The sequence below is a fragment of the Leptodactylus fuscus genome, chromosome 4 (genome assembly GCF_031893055.1).
Source record: "Leptodactylus fuscus isolate aLepFus1 chromosome 4, aLepFus1.hap2, whole genome shotgun sequence".
Lineage (NCBI taxonomy): Eukaryota > Metazoa > Chordata > Amphibia > Anura > Leptodactylidae > Leptodactylus > Leptodactylus fuscus.
The window spans coordinates 105,465,908-105,483,864 of NC_134268.1; the positions used below are offsets into that span (position 1 = coordinate 105,465,908).

At 42.7% G+C, this 17,957-nt stretch overlaps 1 protein-coding gene across 1 annotated transcript in view; it reads right to left on the minus strand.

The window, feature by feature from the left end:
- The window catches only part of LOC142201157 (cytochrome c oxidase subunit 4 isoform 1, mitochondrial-like), a 179,457-nt gene that overhangs the window by 141,979 nt on the left and 19,521 nt on the right, over window positions 1-17,957 (minus strand). Inside the window, exons 3-4 of the mRNA XM_075271984.1 lie at window positions 17,718-17,888; window positions 14,841-14,975 (exon numbers count right to left, since the gene is read on the minus strand). Of these exons, the coding sequence (XP_075128085.1) occupies window positions 14,841-14,975; window positions 17,718-17,888 (306 nt within the window). The remainder of the gene's footprint in view (window positions 1-14,840; window positions 14,976-17,717; window positions 17,889-17,957) is intronic.

Consider the following 17,957-nt stretch of genomic DNA (forward strand, 5'->3'; position numbering starts at 1 on the left):
TATTTTCATTTGATCCACTATCTATCTCTCTTCTATCTCTCTTCTTGACCCCTTACAATCTGGCTTCTGCACTCTACACTCAACTGAAAAAGCCTTCACAAAAGTTTCCAATGATCTTCTGATGGCTAAATCTAAAGGTGACTATTCTCTTTTGGATCTTTCAGCAGCATTTGACAACTGTTGATCATCAACTCCTCCTCACTATTCTCCACTCTGTTGGCTTCATAGATACCGCACTCTCCTCTTATCTCTCAGACTGCACTTTCAGTGTATCATTTGTGCATTCTGTCTCTTCCCCTCTCATCCTTGCCATGGGTTTTCCTAGGTCCTAGGCCCCATGCTCTTCTCTCTTTACACAGCCCCCATTGAACAAACCATCACCAGATTTGGCTTCCGGTACAATCTTTATGCTGATGACACCCAATTATATACGTCATCGTGTGACATCACCCCTGCACTAATACAGAACACCAGTGACTGTTTCTCTGCTGTCTCATATATCATGTCTTCAATTTGTCTGAAACTGAATCTCTCAAAGATGGAACTACTGCTGCTTCCACCATCTAAAAGATCTGTCCCTCATATCTGTATTGCAGTCTCCGTCCTTACTATGAATCCTAGGCAGCATGCCCACTGCGTCGGGGTTGTGTTTGACTCAGACTTTTCCTTCATCCCTCATATCCTATCATTCGCACGCTCATGTCATCTCCACCTCAAAAACATCTCCAGAATACACCCTTTCCTTACCACAAACACAATAAAGACACTTATTGTCACCCCGATTCTTGCCTTGACTGCCGTAATTCCTTACTAATCGGTCTTCCCTTACTAAACTCTCCCCTCTATAATCTATTCTGAATGCAGCGGCCAAGCTCATCTATCAGTCTAGACGCTACAGTGATGCCTCCAATCTTTGTCAGTCACTACTTTGGCTGCCTATTCATTACAGAATGCAATATAAACTTGTCACCATCATCCATAAGGCTCTCCATAATACCCCTTATGATTGTTACCATACCTATATCTAGATATCCCAGACTTCTTTAGAAAGATCTGAATTCTTTAGATGGTCAACAACTTTGTAACTTTATGTAATCTAAAATCGAAATATTAAATAGTTTCCTCTGGTTCTATGTTACTTTTATCTGATAGTGTATAAATTCCTAGTATAACAAGTGTGTACTGACCTAGACGGGGGTTTCCTGAGTCAACCTCTGAGAGAAGAGAAAAATCCTTCTGTATATCTAATAAACTTCTATCAAGACTCAGATGGAGGTGCTGCACTAGATTAGAAGATAAATATATAAATATAATATATATAATGAATCCCCCCCCTTACATTAGGGGGCATTACATATATAGTAGATAGTTGACTACGTTTTCATTATGGGAAGACTATTCAAATCTGTCTTCCAAGATGTAAATAGGGAGACAGTGCCTCAGTCATGCTGCCACTAGGGGGAGCTCCCTTGAACATCATGCCTGACTTCCCCAGAGGCCTTTGCTGCAATGATGTGGGATTTTACCAAGTTAGTCTCTCAGCCAAGGACAGCTCTTTCGATCTGATTGGATCTCTTCAGCCTGGCGCAGAGAAGACTGACTTGGCAGAGGTGAGAGGCTTCTAGACCAGGTTAAAGGGGTTGTCCCATAACAAGGATCCTATCTATACTGCTAGTTTGTGTGGATATAAGACTTTTTCTAAATCCATTGCTTTATCAAAACTGCTTTGTTTGGCCGCTATCTTAATTTATTCACTTCATTGTTTACATGTGTCTCTATGACCACGGGCCCTGAACCACAGGCTTATCTGCTCAGTCCCCAAGTGATGTAGCTGCCTGCTCTCGGGGGGAAGAAGGGGCTGAGTGCTGGGAGCAGCTCTGAGCTGTGTATATCTCTGCCACAGACAAGCAACGGAGCTCCTCAGATAGGGGAGGGGGGGAGGGGAGAGCTTCGGGATTTCTGAGCTCTTATCTTCTGCTTTTCCACTTATCAGTCGATTTAATTGAATTTGGCTGATAAGGGCAGAGATAGGGAGTCCGGTACATCAGTCTCTACATTAGCTTCAGAAATGTTTTAAATCTACTTGAGAAAGGAGCCGAAGCGTTCCGAAACGTCGTAATTTGTCATCATTATGAGTTAGCCATTAAAAAGGTATCAACTACTGAAGACTATCAAGTTTTTTTGTTTTTTTTTATATTTCCAACCCACTGGCTAACACTGTACAAGAACGAACATTTTCCTTATACTTCATACTGTGGTAATTCATTTACAACCAATCCCTCATTACTGACTGCAAACATAGCAGATAGCAGAGCAAGTGAAACCCCGCCCACCAATATGCCGAGAAAACCAGGAAGTGAAGAGAGCACGCAGCCTGCAGGTTGATGAACAGGTATGATGGGAATACCCCTTTAAGGGGATATTGTCACTCCTTAGGGAGAGACCACCATGTAGGTGTGTGGAGTCTTATTAAGCCATTTACGCTCCAGGGATCATGGGAAGAATATGCAAATCTGTCTCCCAAGATGTAAATAGGGAGACAGTGCCTCACTCATGCTGCCCACTAGGGGGATCTCCCATTAACATCATACCTGACCTTCCCAGAGGCCTTTGCTGCAATGATGTGGGATTTTACCAAGTTAGTCTCTCAGCCGAGGACAGCTGTTTCGATCTGATTGGATGTCTTCAGCCCGGCGCAGAGAAGACTGACTTGGCAGAGGTGAGAGGCTTCTAGACGTTTTCATTATACAACAATTAAGCATTACATACATAAAACTTCAACACCTTCAAGGCAGATCCTCTACATTAGTGCATATAGCTTAGAAATCCTTTGCCAGATGTGCATCTACATATTCAGGTGAAGACTGTACTGGAAAGGCACACACGTATGAGGATCATTTTATATAAAGTTCTCAAAATTGGCAGTTGTAGAGGAAATTCGTTGAAGGAAAAATCTGGTTGTCAGACATTAAGTCTTTCATCAGTGAAGAAGTGGTTTCTTGTGCAACACAACTCTAACACCAACTCTTTTTATCTCTGCTGGCAGTTAAACTGACAGAAGGCGGCTTGCATTTACAAGAATAATGTGCAATTCATAGAAAAGACCTATTAAATCATCATCTCTAGAATGCAAAAGCAAATTCAGCTATTTCAGATTGAACCATTCAGGACCTCTCGACTGACCTCCCCGCACTAAACACTGATATGATAACCCAGAAACAGCAAACTGATGATGAATTTTAGATACCGCAGAGAAACACAGTAATAACCTAAATGTAGAGCAATTGCAAAACAGGCAGATTACAAGGTGATCATGCTGGTAAAAGTACTAAAGGATTAGTGTCTGAAACCCATACAAAATGTGTGTGTGCAGATTGGCCATAGGAAACTGCAAGAGCTCTGTAAATGGCCACCTACAGTCCATGCTGACAATATAATCAGGATGGTTTCCCAGTTATTACTGATTAAATGCTGTGGTTGTATTATCTGGTATATAAAAAGGTGGTGTGTATCTATTATTTGGTGTATAAGAAGATAGGTGAAACAAATTAACCCATGCATGGACAGTATTAAGGTGTATTCACACATGGCAGATTTATTGCAGTAGTTTCTGCTATTAAACAAAAGTTCCATTCATTTAAGTGGGGTTGCTTTGGTTGTAGGCCTGATTCAGATGAATACAACAGTCATTTTTTCAAGAAGTCTGAGTGAATTCACTGTTAAAGGTTCCATAATGAACATTTTTCACCTTTCCACAGGATAAATGATGAATGTCTGATTTCTGGCAGTTTCCTATATTCAGTTAGAATGAACGTCTTGAGCCTGCTTTTGCCTTAGTGCATGTTTCAAAGGGAAGTTGATCTGTGACAACACAGACGGTGAGCAGTTTCACTTTGCGAAGACACTTCTTGTCAGCAGTCTGGCTCACACGGAGCTTAACCAAGTCCCTTTTAGGATTTCAGTCTTCTTGGCATAAACCTCCTGTCTGTCTCCAACTGGTCCACAGTCCACCTGCTCCTGCAGGCCACCAGCAGCACTCTCCTGCAGTGTGCACTCCCTCTGGAGTTGAGCCCATTTCTCAGCTATGGATGTGGTCAGAGTCCTTTTTAAGGCTCTGTTCCCATGGAGTAACACGCCGCGCATTCAGACACGTATACACGTGTCAGAGTGTGAGCGCTCAAAACAGATCTCATTCACTTCAATGTATGCCAGCTCACATGCGCTACACGTTGAAATCAATGGGTTAAAAAAGCCTCCCATTGATTTCAATCTGTAGCGCCCATAAGCCGACACACATTGAAGTGAATGGGATCTGTTTTGAGCGCTCACACTCTGACACGTGTATATGTGTCTGAATGCGCGGCGCGTTACTCCGTGGGAACGGAGCCTAACTCTGTTTTTGGTCACTCTACAGCGCCCTCTAGGTTTACACCCTTACATTACATAAAAGCTGGCGTTTTCCATACAGGTAGAACAGGTGCAGAAATTTTACAGCGAAAAACTCTGCGGACTTTCTGTAAAAAAAAAACCACTGCATTTTTTTTCTGCAGCATTTCTTTTCTGCAACTTGCTATGTGGGGCCGTAGCCATAGGGTCACTACAGAGTACTTTCTAATGATCTTTTTACTCCTAGATTTGTGATGGTGACAAGGGAAAATCCTCAATGCCTAAAGGAAAAGAAACATTTCACCAGCATCATAGAAAGGGATTCTTTACAGTAAAAGCATTAAGATTGTGGAACTTGCCGCCACAGGATGGTGTGATGGTGGATACATTGTACAAATTCAAGAAGGCCCTGAACACCTTTCTTGATAGTAAGTTCACATGGGGTATTTTGGTCAGGATTTTGAGGCCGAATCCGCTTCAAAATCCTGAGCAAAAAAACGTCTCCCATTGAAATCAATGGGAGCTGGTCAATTCTTTCCGGGAGCCAGAAAAAAAAAGCGACATGCTCATTCTTCAGGTGGATTCACCTCACGAATCTGCCTGAATACACTCGCTCCTCCCGACTAGGCACATACATTTGGGCCTAATCCAGATCGGAGTGCCGTGACTGGACTCATATTTTGGACCGGAACCTGAGGCAGCATCCGCGTCAAATTCTGGTCCAAAATACTCTGTCTGAACCCGGCCTAAAAATATTACAAGTTAGGGGTTATAGAATTTTGGAGAGGACAATTTTTTTCAGTTGTTTTTATACTGATTACCGGATACTGTATGTTTCCAGAGGTCCTAAAGACATTGAATTATGTGGCAGTGAGAAAGTACAGTTGGCTCAGGATCCTTAGGGTGCATTCACATAGAGGACAATGGCGCTGAATTTGGTATGGAATCCACGTCAGATTCAGCGCTGGAAAAAAAAGCCTCCCATTGACTTCAATGGGTTAATTTTTCTGCTAGAGGCTTTTTTTTTCAACACTGAATCTGACGTGGATTCAACAGCAAATTCAGAAAAAGGAACCCATTGAAGTCAATGGGAGGCTTTTGTTTCAGCGCTGAATCTGACACGGATTCCACACCAAATTCAGCGCCATTTTCCTCCATGTGAATGCACCCTTATTCTAATAATTCAGCCCTTAGGTGCCATACATTTATCAAAAATTCTGTGGCTTGGTGAAAAATGTTTATCGTGGCGCAACCTCTTTAACCCTTCCCACCACAGGCATTTTTTAATTTTCGTTTTTGACTCCTGCCTTCCAAATCTCATAACTTTTTTATTTTTCCGTTCACAGAGCCATATTAGAGCTTAATGTTTGTTTCATAATTGGTACAATTTAATATTCCATATGATGCACTGGGAAGCTAGAAAACAATTCAGAATGTGGTGGAATTTGAGAAAAACTGAATTTTGTGAGACGTTGTTACAGGCTTTGATTTATGGCGTTCACTGTACAGCTGAAATAACAACAAGTCACCTGTCTTCTATGGGTTGGTATGATTCCAGGGAAACCAAATTTCCATATTTTTTAATGTTTTAGCCCCTTAAAACCCTAGAACGCATATTGGGGGCCCCAATATGGGGGGCTTAACTTTTTGCTCAATTGTAATAAAAATGTTGTCCACTATTCATATTTTATTTTTCAATTTTGAAATAAACTTGTGAAAGTAATTTAAGTGTGTTTTTCGATATTATTTGCATGGAGGCCTAAAAGGCTTCCAATACATTAATATGTATATATTTTTAACGTCATGCGTTCTAGGGTTTTAAATAGATCCAAAACTTTGCAAGCAAAATTTCTTGGAGTCGCCATATTCTGAAACCCATATTTTTTTTATATAATTTAGTGTTCTGGGATGCATAAGGTTTCTTTCTTTGCGGGGCCAGATGTCTTTTGTCTATTGCTTTTATCACTTTTTATCCAAATTTTTATAGTACTAAAAAAAAAATGTCAATTCCATTTTTTTTAATTGTTTTTCCCACTACAGCATTCACTGTATAGGAAAATTATTTAGAAGCAATATTAGAAGTTAACTGTGAGTTTTTTACTTTTATATGTGTTATAGGAAAGGGAGGTGATTAAAATTTTTAAAGTCTTTTTATTTTTTAGGGAGCTTTCACACGGAGTTTACGCTTGCTCATTCTGAACATAAAACTCGTTTAGAGTGAGCAGCATATTACACAGATCCCATTGACTTCAATGGGTGCCGGCATATGCGCGCTACCCATTGAAATCAATGGGAGGCTTTTTTACCTATTGCTTTCAATGTGATACGCGTGTATCACATTGAAAGCAATAGGTAAAAAACTCAGTGTGAAGGCTCCCTAAGGCTAAGGCCCCACAGGCCGTAATTGCAGCGCTAAAGCGCTGCGGAAAGAACCGCTGCGTGATCACATTGCGGTTCTTTCCGCAGCGCTTTGAAGAGCAAGTTCACTGAGTTTTCCTCTGTGGACTTTCTATTCCCATTATATCCATGGGAAAGCCACCGGCGGCGTTTCCGTAGATATAATTGACATGCTGCGATTTGCAAAGCCGCAACAGCTTTGCAAATCGTAGCGTGTCCACACTGCGTTTTTTTCCGCGAAGTGGGCATGGGATTCGCCTGGGAGCCTTCAATAGTTATTGAACAGTTATAGTTATATAAAACCTTTAGCATTAACTCCTGATCCATTAATGCATATTATTGTAAATGCCACAGCTGTGCAGCATGCGAATGGTTAATGTGCATAGTTTACACTAGTTTAATGAGAGGGCGCTCTGCCATTGAGTATACCAAAAACAAGGCAACATTTCATGGGTATTTGTGCCAAGGTATTTGCTTTGTTCTACAAAACAATTGCTCTCTTTTTTCCTTGATGTGGCGCCCCGCCTCTTCACAGAACCTGCATCACACTTACATCAGAGCAAGCTGTTTTGTAAATCTTTCTTATGTTTTGTGTGGTAATTGAAATCAAGGCTTTTGGCAATACTCTGCAGGTATTCTCAAGGTGCCAGCACTTATGTCAGCCCAGCCGTTCCTTTGAGACTTCATGGGAAAACTGACCAAACTGCTTTACTTGGCATGAATGAGAAGTCGAGAATGTGATAGAAAGACAACAAAGCTCAGTATGCATAGCACAGAATGATCATTCTCCTTTACCTGACATGCAGGGTATGGTGACTGTTGTTGTTATGATGTTCACAATATAAGGAGTATTCTCATACATATTATTGTTTTACCGTTAAGTTCATTACTTTTTCCAGTTGTTCTTTAAATAATCCCCCAGTATACCCATAACCTCTGGAGACTTTCTGTGATAAGCGCTGCGGGAAAAACCTTGATACATTGCCCCCACAGGTGAACATTGTAACTTTTTAGCTACATTTTTCCCTACTACTACTGACCCACTGCTACTTTTTGTTGTGAGCGGGACCTACTTGTTCTCCATTAGAAATGAGCGAACACTGTTCAGATCAGCCGATCCGAACAGCACGCACCCATAGAAATGAATGGAAGCACCTGTGGCGCTGACTTTGCCGGCGGCCGGCCGGCATCACAGGTGCTTCCATTCATTTCTATGGGTGCGTGCTGTTCGGATCGGCTGATCTGAACAGTGTTCGCTCATCTCTATTCTCCATCCATGTGCCCCACAGCCATTGCCTACCCTGCATCCAATGTAGGAATTCAATTGCATTTAGGCTATAGCAACAGGAAGAACCTCTTAAGTTTTGTTTCAGGTTCGGGTGACTTGGATCCAAGATTTGTTTCAAAGAGAACAAGTTCAGTACGAACCACACCTTAAGGGTCCATTCACACGGAGTAAACGCGTACTCATTTTGGAAAAAAACACGTGTAAAGAATACACATGTAAAAATAAGACCCCATTGACTTCAATGACATTTTACACGTGTATTTTGACATATTCTTTTACACATGTAAAAAAAATGTCATTGAAGTCAATGGGAGTCTCATTTTTACACGTGTATTTTGCCAAAATGAGCGCGCATTTACTCCGTGTGAATGGACCCTAAAATGGCTTAATACATAATATAGTACACTCTCATGGTCCCTAGGAACCTACCTATCCAATTTATAGCTCTCTTAGCCCCCTTGCACACGACCATATGAACGGTCAGTGTGCTATTCGTGTTATTCCCGGATAGCATACTGACCTATTAATTTCTATGAGTTTGTACACATGACCATAAATTACATGGTCATGTATGTGGGCTGACAGTACAGGCCGCAAGATATGGAACAGGTCCTATTTCTGTCCAATTTTGGGCCCTGCTTCTGTGGCTCCTTTTCATTGAATGAAAGGGGCCGCGAAAGCACGGTCAGTGCACGCGTGGCACACAGATGACATCTGTGTGTCCCCTGTGCACCGTCGATGCCGTTCACTCACGGCAGCCAGTTAGCACTGTCAAACATAGCCAAAGTTATGAGGGGGTACCCAAAAGTTTCCAGAAAAGTTGTTTTTGAAACGTATTTATTTTTTGTACAAAATTCCGTCAATCTCCTTCAAAGTCCTCTCCTTTAGCGGCAATACACTTGTCAAATCTCGTCTGCCATTGTTCAAAACATTTTTAAACTCATCTACTTTGATGTGTGCAAGTGCCTCCGTCGTTTTCCTCTTCACCTCCTCCACGTTGGCGAAACGCTTCCCCTTGAGGTTCCTCTTCATTCGTGGGAATTAAAAAAGTCACTGGGAGCCATATGGGGTGAATAGAGTGGGGCAAGACAGCCATGCCCTTTCTTGCCATGAAAGTGGTCACCAAGATGGCAGTATGGGCTGGGGCATTGTCGTGGTGGAAAAACCAATCACCAGACGGCCACATTTCGGGCCTTTCTCGCCGCACACTGTTGCGCAACCACTTGAGAACCCCCAAGTAGAAAACCTGGTTGACAGTCTGACCTGTTGGAACGAATTCCGAATGCACAATCCCTTTTGCATCAAAAAAACAAATGACCATTGTCTTCACATTGGACTTCACTTGACAAGCCTTTTTGGCGCGGGGCGAGGATGGCGTCTTCCAGTGGCTTGATTGTTGTTTGGTTTCCGGGTCATAAGCATAGCACCAAGACTCATCTCCTGTAATAATTTTCAAAAAAAATTCTGGGTTGGCTTGTAAGCGGTCTTCAATATTTGAACGGTTTCCGATGCTCATAAAACTTCTCCATGAAGAAAAACGACGGCTGGACAAAACAGCTCTTGCAAGAAAATTCACTGCGGGTAGATGAAATCTTCCGCATCAACGCCGCTTGACACACTGACTGAGAAGGCGTGGTTTAACAAATAACTAGCTGCAGAATCCCGTACTACGAAAACTGCGCGCGCAGCAGCCTCATTCTGGAAACTATTGGGTCCCCCCCCCCCCCCATGTCAAAGTCAAAGAGACATGTATGTCTATGGAAAAACGGATGGTAAGCAGTGGATACAAACTCCATGTTTAACCATACATTGCCCTGACACTCGCTTTTACACATTTTAATAATTAAAAGGCTCCAAAAATTACCCTTTTTGGGGAAAGGTGCTTGACTATGCGTTTCTACACACACATGGTTTTGTAGAAAAATTTGATGACTTAGAAGTGCTACAGTCTTGTTATTTGGGAGACAAACTTGTGGTGTGAAAAGTGATGAAGTATTTGCCTTTTCTTTAAAAAAAAAAAAAAAGGCTCCAAAAATAATCACTTTATGAGAACAATGTTGCATTGGTATTGAAGAAGCAATGGTGACGTGATTGTCTTATTTTCTTTCTGTCACAGAGTGACAGTGACATGTAGCACTGCCAAATATAGAATGTGGGGAACATTATCAGTGCGCATGGCCTACCTGTTGGATATTTCAGAATAGAAGCAGAAAAGAATCAGGATTATCATTCTGGTTATCCCTGTATGGCAGGGGTGCTCACACTTTGTCAGCATGTGAGCTACTGTATTACATGACCAAGTTGAAAGATCTACTACCCACTTCTTGTGGGCGGGGCCGGGGCGGGCCTGTGGGCGGGACGTGTCTGTGGGTAGGGCCAGGCATGTGGGCGGGGTTATGCGGAGCGTGAGAGCAGGAGACAGCGGCGTTCTGTGGCCGCACTGGATCCCTGCTGTCTGCTTGCTCACAGCACAGGTTGACAGTTATATCTGGACACCATCTGCCTGCCAGTGTCCGTAGATGACTCTCAGCCTGCACTGTGAACAAGCAGACACCGGGGATCCCTGGCTGCATCCCGCGATCAACCCATACGTCCATTGCGATCGACCAGTAGATCGCGATCGACGTATTGGGCACCCCTGCTGTATGGGATAGGACCAAATGCCAAAAGTGTTGGCAGAGTGGCAAGCTGCAAAATTTCAAGAACAATTTGGGCATACTACCAGCGTGCATGTCCTGCCAGCTGAAAAAGCTAGAATAACTTGTGAAATGGAAAAGGTGCTTAATTTTGACCCTGAAAACAACACTTTGAAGGCAGCTGATGCCAGGTGGTGCTAGAACATCATACACTGAGTCCAGTGACTCATACACATGTGTCTCTTCTGTATTTCCTGCTTAAATACTGTACATGACAGTGGCCATTTTATTTCTTCTGGGATGAATCAGCATTTGTTCAGTTTCGTTGACAACTGAACAATTTGGAATATTTGGGTCAAACCTGGTTCATAATATGCGGTTCGCCGTCTGTACTTATAATGAGTTTATACCATTTTTACTTTATATGTAAATATGCCCTATGTAAATCTTTACAGGAAAGATAAACTGAATTATTTCATGTACAATCATTTCATCTCTCCATGCATAAAAATGATGTTATAAGGTTATAGTTTTCTGCATAGAAAATGAAGGACAGTTCTATGATCTCATGCTGTTGTCCTGATAAGCCAACGTCCAATATGAAATAAGATGGCAGAGAAATGAAATGTGTTGTAAGGTAGAGGTCACAGCAAAGAGAGAGCTACTGCAACCATCTGGCAGGAACATGGCATAACTTTCACATTTCTGCTGGTCTGAAGTATGCTCTTGAATTGATGTGCACAATGTTTGTGGGTTAGGCCCACAATAAGAGACATGGTTGCTGTTACATGGGCTTTAAGTGTACATGATTATGCTGCACCCATTATGCATGGTGTTACCTGTAGCCCGATCACAATCATATACTCTCTGCCCTCAGAAAAATTCTACCAGACCGTCATATTGCCAGTATTGTACTAGCTCAGCATTGCCATCTCAATATGCCCGACACTGTCTGTAGAGACACAAGAGATCCGCATCTTCACCTGCTGGCAGCTTACAGCATTATTACCCGATTAATAATGGCTTCATTATTCAGATACAAGCTTCTTTCCTGCATTGGCTCCTAGCAACTGCATACTTTGTTTTCTGTTCACATACAACAGCCTGCACAGATGTGGCAAAGTATACAAATACAGTTCCGTTGGCCACAATCAGTTCTCTAGCACCAATATTGGTTAACAGTATTTTACTGAGGTCAATGATGTCAATATTCAGAGCAAATGTATCAAAGTGTCATGAGATTGATAAATTTGTTGCATCTTTAAATATGTCTAGAGATGTTTCTTTCATTTTTATTCCACTAAATAGAGTGACTGCACTAATTTTTTTGCAACATGTTAAAAAATTACAGTTCACAAATGCATCTATATATTGGCCAAACAGAGAGCAATATCCATCTTTGCTTCACTAACCTACCAAGTATAGCACTTAAAGTCTGCCAGTAGAACCCAGTATATCAATCTAGCCTCACAGATAGGTAGGGTCACCTGAATCAAATAGTGTCTTCCCCTTGTGAATGTGAGAAAACATAATTTTTGTCAGTATGCAAATGAGCTACGGTGCAAAATGGGCACTAGTGCTTTCATCCCGGATCTGGCGGGACAGTCCCAATTTTACACTACTGTCCCACCGTCCCGTCCCGGATGGCTTTTGGCTTGTCCCGCTATGCTCTTGAAGTGTTTCGCTCGTAAACAAGCTTTGCCCGTTCCGCCGGCTGTTTTCCCTGAGTAAAGGCTACATACTATACTCAGTAAGGACCTTCTGACATCAGACATGACATTCTCTAGTCACGTGACAGGATAGGCATGTCTTTGCTTGTAAGAAGATCCTTCCACATGAAGAAAAATTGTATATTGCAGTGGAGGAAAATGGAAAGATGTGGAGTGCAGGGTTTACTGTGGGGTGCAGGGTGTACAGTGTGGGGAGGGGGAGATGTGGGGTGCAGGGTGTACAGTGTGGGGGAGATGTGGAGTGCAGGGTTCACTGTGGGGTAGAGATGTGGAGTGCAGGATGTACAGTGTGGGGGGAGAGATGTGGGTGTAAGTTGTACTGTGGTGGGGGAAATGTGGAGTGTAAGGTGTACTGTGGGGGGCAGAGATGTGGGGTGTAAGGTGTACTGTGGTGGGGGAGATGTGGAGTGTAAGGTGTACTGTGGGGGGCAGAGATGTTGGGTGTAAGGTGTACTGTGAGGGGTGAGATTTGAGGTGCATGGTTGTACCATGGGGTGGAAGATGTAGCTTGCATGGATTTTCTGTGTGTGTGGGGGGGGGGGGGGGGGAGATGTGACACAAACCTATCTGTCTTCAAGGTTGGGTTCCTTAAAGGGGTTTGCAAGCTGCCACAGGGTTTTTATAGTGATGACCTATCCATAGGATAAGCCATCAGTATCTGATCAGTTGGGGCCTAAGACACGTACCCTGCACTGATCATCAGATGTGGCTGCTTCTGGTTGCCATTAGCCACTGCTGTGAACAGTGTCGTAAGAAGTTCTGCTTTTATTTATATAACAAAGTTAAGGCTGAAAAAACCCTTTAATAAATGTATCCCACAACAGATTAAACACAGTTCTTGAGTGCACCAGAACAAAGCTGCAAATTCTTTTGTAAATGTGGATTATAGAAACTGAACTACCATTACTTTTGCATCAGTTTTCTGGACTACAAGTCATGACAAAAGTCAGTTTTTGGTGCATGCCATTATGGTGGAAAAAAAACTTTTGGCTATTTCTTATACATTTGTCACTTTTTTTTTAAGTGGGTGGAGTGAAACAGGGATTACGATTGGCCTGGATGGAGACAACTCAGCCTAGTAGACATAGATGAAGCTACAGTGCTAGATTTCTTAGATTTCAATTCTGATGCACAGGACATCCTGAGATGCACCAAAATTATTAAGAGACTGGAGCAGCGGAGGAATGGATTAAAACAACAAAATGACACACAAAATGTCTATCCATAAATTGATCGATAAATGTTCAAACAGCTAGGGCTGTGATTTATTTTGTGTTATATTCCTCCTAACACTTTTTTCCAAGTCTAGGTATTGCAGCGCTGCCATATAGATTTTATTGGGACAGCAATACAGTACTCACAACTGCTGCTACAATTTCTATTGCGAGTGAGCAGCACGGCACGCAGTATGTAAACAATGCCGCAAACTTTGCTGTATCAGTACTGGTGATCTGTGGTGGTGCGGATGTCAGACCCCTGCAGATCTAATATTGATTGCCTATACCAGGGGTAGGGAACATACGGCTCTCCAGCTGTTGCAAAACTACAACTCCCAGCATGCATACATGCTCTGCTTTCCTTGGAACTCCCATGGAAGTGAATAGAGCATGTTGGGAGTTGTAGTTTCACAGCAGCTGGAGAGCCGAAGGTTCCCTACCCCTGGCCTATACTAAGGATGGACCATCAATGTTAGAAACCAGATATCTCCTTTAAGCTTCTATGTTAAAGCAGCTACATCAGTAGGACAGGAAACAGAAAAACCTATGCTATTCACCTATGTGTATAACAGTGAGAAAGGGATTTGCTGCCATCTGTTGGCCATGACTATGGGTAATGTTTCATGCACTGGCATACTAAGCTGCCAAGTTTAGAAGAATTTAGATGCACTTTAGGAGATTTAAGGAGAGAATTTTGGAACAGAGCCAAATTCTACTCTTACAATGGCCGACAATATTTTCTCTCTGTAAATTCCAGTAACACAGGGACTTTTTTTTTCCGTAAGGTACATTGAAAGAGTAAAGGTGATTGTAACAATCAATTTTTACATGTTTTATTGGGCTCAGCAGTTCTTTTGTACTGAACTTTTTGTTTACACCCCACCCCTACCTTAATAACTTACTGCACTGCCTCATTATCGGGAACAAGCATGCCCAATAACTGGCCCATATACCTGTGCTCCCATTCAAATGCAAGATAATTATTGTCCCATGCAAACTGAATGTCATATGCATCAGGTAGTGTAACTTGCCATTGTAAATGAGTGCTGATCATTCTTACCAAGTGTTATCAAGACTTTGACCCAGTTGACAGTAATGTCCTGAGGTGTCACACCATAAAACAATAACCAATACTGTATATCAAATAAAAATAGGCTTTATATTCTAAATCAAGATTGGAACTTACCATACACACGATGCCACCAGAGGTATAGTCCACTAAAGGCCAACAAGTAAAGTACAGCACCCACTACAGTTTTCCACTCAGATGGTTTTCCTTTTTTCATCTCTGCAAAAGACTGGTTGAAGCTGATACGATACACTGCAAAAGAGCGGTAAACAATCATTAATACTGGAGAGTCTTCATTTATCATAGTTATTGCTGGTCTATTAGACTAATTTGTTATACAATTGTACAATAAATACAATTGGTAAAAAACTTAAAGTGTTGCACAAATTACTTATTTGCACAATACAGCAGACATAAGAGCAATTTGTAAAAGAGGACCTTTCATGTCATCTAAGACAGAGCATGTTATATACCATTCAGGGAGCTTTTATTTTTGTAGGTATCTGCCCTGGTACAAAAGATATTAGGGCCATTAGTTTTGGCTACTGATATAACTGCACTGGTAGAGGGGCTTGCCTCACAGCTCAGTGTTATCACTGGAAAGGTGGGGAAGGCCCTCTGCCATGTCTAAGACTATGGAAGGGTACCCTCAGGGGTAGGGCCGATTTAACCATAGGGACAACGTTGCACTTGCATCGGGTCTTATGGTAGTGGGGCCTCTTGGGACAGTCCTGAATTTAGAATTTAGAATGCTGTCCCGCTGTTCTGGCAAAGTCAGATATTTTACAGATCCAACTAATCTGTGTCCTCTGGGCATATATGAGTGGATTATGCGAAGGATTCCAGCTTGTGCCTGTAGCCATCTTACATTCCTTTGTCGAGCTCTGACCAGAGCTCATCCCCTCCCTGCAGAAAACTGTTATCTATAATGAGTATAATGGGATGAAACTTCTTATTTGTGCCTTATCCAATAGTTACGAGCTAAAATTTATGTGACAAATTTATAGCCAATCATGATATATTAATTATACTAATTGCACCTTCTCTTTGTCTATGTAATGTATAACCACTAGAGATGAGCGAGTACTATTCGAAACGGCCGTTTCGAATAGCACGCACCCATAGGAACGAATGGAAGTGGCCAGAATGCAGACTTAGCCGGCGGCCGACCATTTAACCCCCTACGTGCCAGCTTCAATATGGTGATACTTAGGCCGGGTTCACACGGAGTTACGTGCCGCGAGATTTGGCACGTAGACGCCGCGTGACCCTTTGCGTGCCGTACACGCTCCCATTCATTTCAATGGGAGCGGGGAGCGTATGCGCCGCGCTAGTTTGCGGCCGTGCATTTATTCACGGCCGCAAACTAGCGCGGCGCATACGCTCCCCGCTCCCATTGAAATGAATGGGAGCGTGTACGGCACGCAAAGGGTCACGCGGCGTCTACGTGCCAAATCTCGCGGCACGTAACTCCGTGTGAACCCGGCCTTAGAGCAGATTGCACTCACAAGTACAATGGTGATGCAGAAAGCTGTGCACTCTCTGCATCACTATTTGGCCATTCCGCTGTCTTTGCTCCCAGTGCATTGCTCAGGAGCAGGAGGCGCATTGTAGTGATATCACTTACTTTGTGCCTGTTGCTCCCTGAAGCTGCTGGCTGCTGACAGAAGATAACAGGAGAAGGGGGAAAGCTTAGTATTAGGTGTTTTGTTTTGTTTTTTAATCTTGACTTGATTGATACTGGTTGGAGCAACTTGTACAGGAGACATAATACTGGAGGGCAACCTGGAAAGCAGACATTATAGAGGGGGCAAACCTGAAAAGAAATGATACTGGGGGGAGGCATCATTGAAAGGGACATGATATGGGGAGCAACCTGAAAAATAGACATCATATTGTGGCAGCAATGACATGGGGAGCTACCTGGAAAAGGGACCTTATACTGTAGGAGATGGAGGAGGGGGGATCAAGCTGGAAAGGGCGCATGATACAATGAGGGGGCAACCTGGTAAGGAGGACATGATTATGTGGGGAGGGTAACCTGGATGGGGGAGATGACATTGGGGGGAGGGGTAATATGAAAGGGGGACATTATACTGTGAGGGCAACCTGGAAAGGGGACACAATCCTGGGGGGCAACCGTAAGAGGTGACATTATTCTGTGGGGGCAACCTGAAAAGGGGACATGCTGTGGGAAGCAACCTGGAAAGTGGGTATGATATGGGGAAGGGGGAGGGGGCAACCTGGAAAGGGGGTGCGTTTCAGGGGGGTAAACTGAAAAGTCGACATTATACTGGGGGGAAAGACAACCTATAAATGGGGAATTATACTGTGGTGACAGCCTGGAAAGTGGCCATTATACTGTGGAGGCAAGCTGGAAAGGGGACAGGTTAATGTATGAGCGGCCACTGATGCCTCTGCAGTGGCATATGATGTGTGATGAGTCACTGAGGAGCATTAATTAGTATGGGACCACTAAGAAGGCATTATACTGTGTGAGGGGCACAAAGGGTCATTTTATTTTGTGGAAGCCACTGATGGAGCTTTATCATATGTACGAATCAGGTATTTACAAGGGATTTTGATGGGAAGGACCCATTTATGAAACTTTTGCACTGTGCCTGCCAATGTGATAAAACAGCACTGGTCAGGGGGTCATTCCTCACTCCCTAGTAGTGATGCTGAGCTGTGAAGCTAGTTCCTCTGAGTGCAGTGATATTATATGCCAAAATTAACAGCACCAATATCACCTGCAAAACTAAAAGTGTGCTGAATTCAGATTTGCAGCGGTACATAAAATCCCCTATCCAAGAGGACATTAAGAGGACTTTTTTGGCAAACAAAAGGTGACTTTTTGAAAAAACTTTTTTTTATCATGTAGAGCTGAGCTGGAAGGGGTAGATCATATATTATGCTCATCATTGAAACACACATCATACTGTGAGCTTTAATATGTTCTATATGTATGACATTCAGGTATAAGACACGACATACATGCCAGTTTTTCTTCCTGTGTTAGCTGAGTCCAGGATCCTTCTTCTTTTACTTTCAGTGCTTTCTGCTGTGGATTCAGCTCAGAAACAAAGGGCACATCAGGCAGAGGTAGTGCACGAGAATCACAGTAGCTTGGTTTTGTGTAGTATGGCACCTTGTTACCTGCAACATCTGCAAAAAGGAAAATTTACTTTGATGATTAAAGTTTATCTCCAGTTATAAACAACTTTTCATAACTGA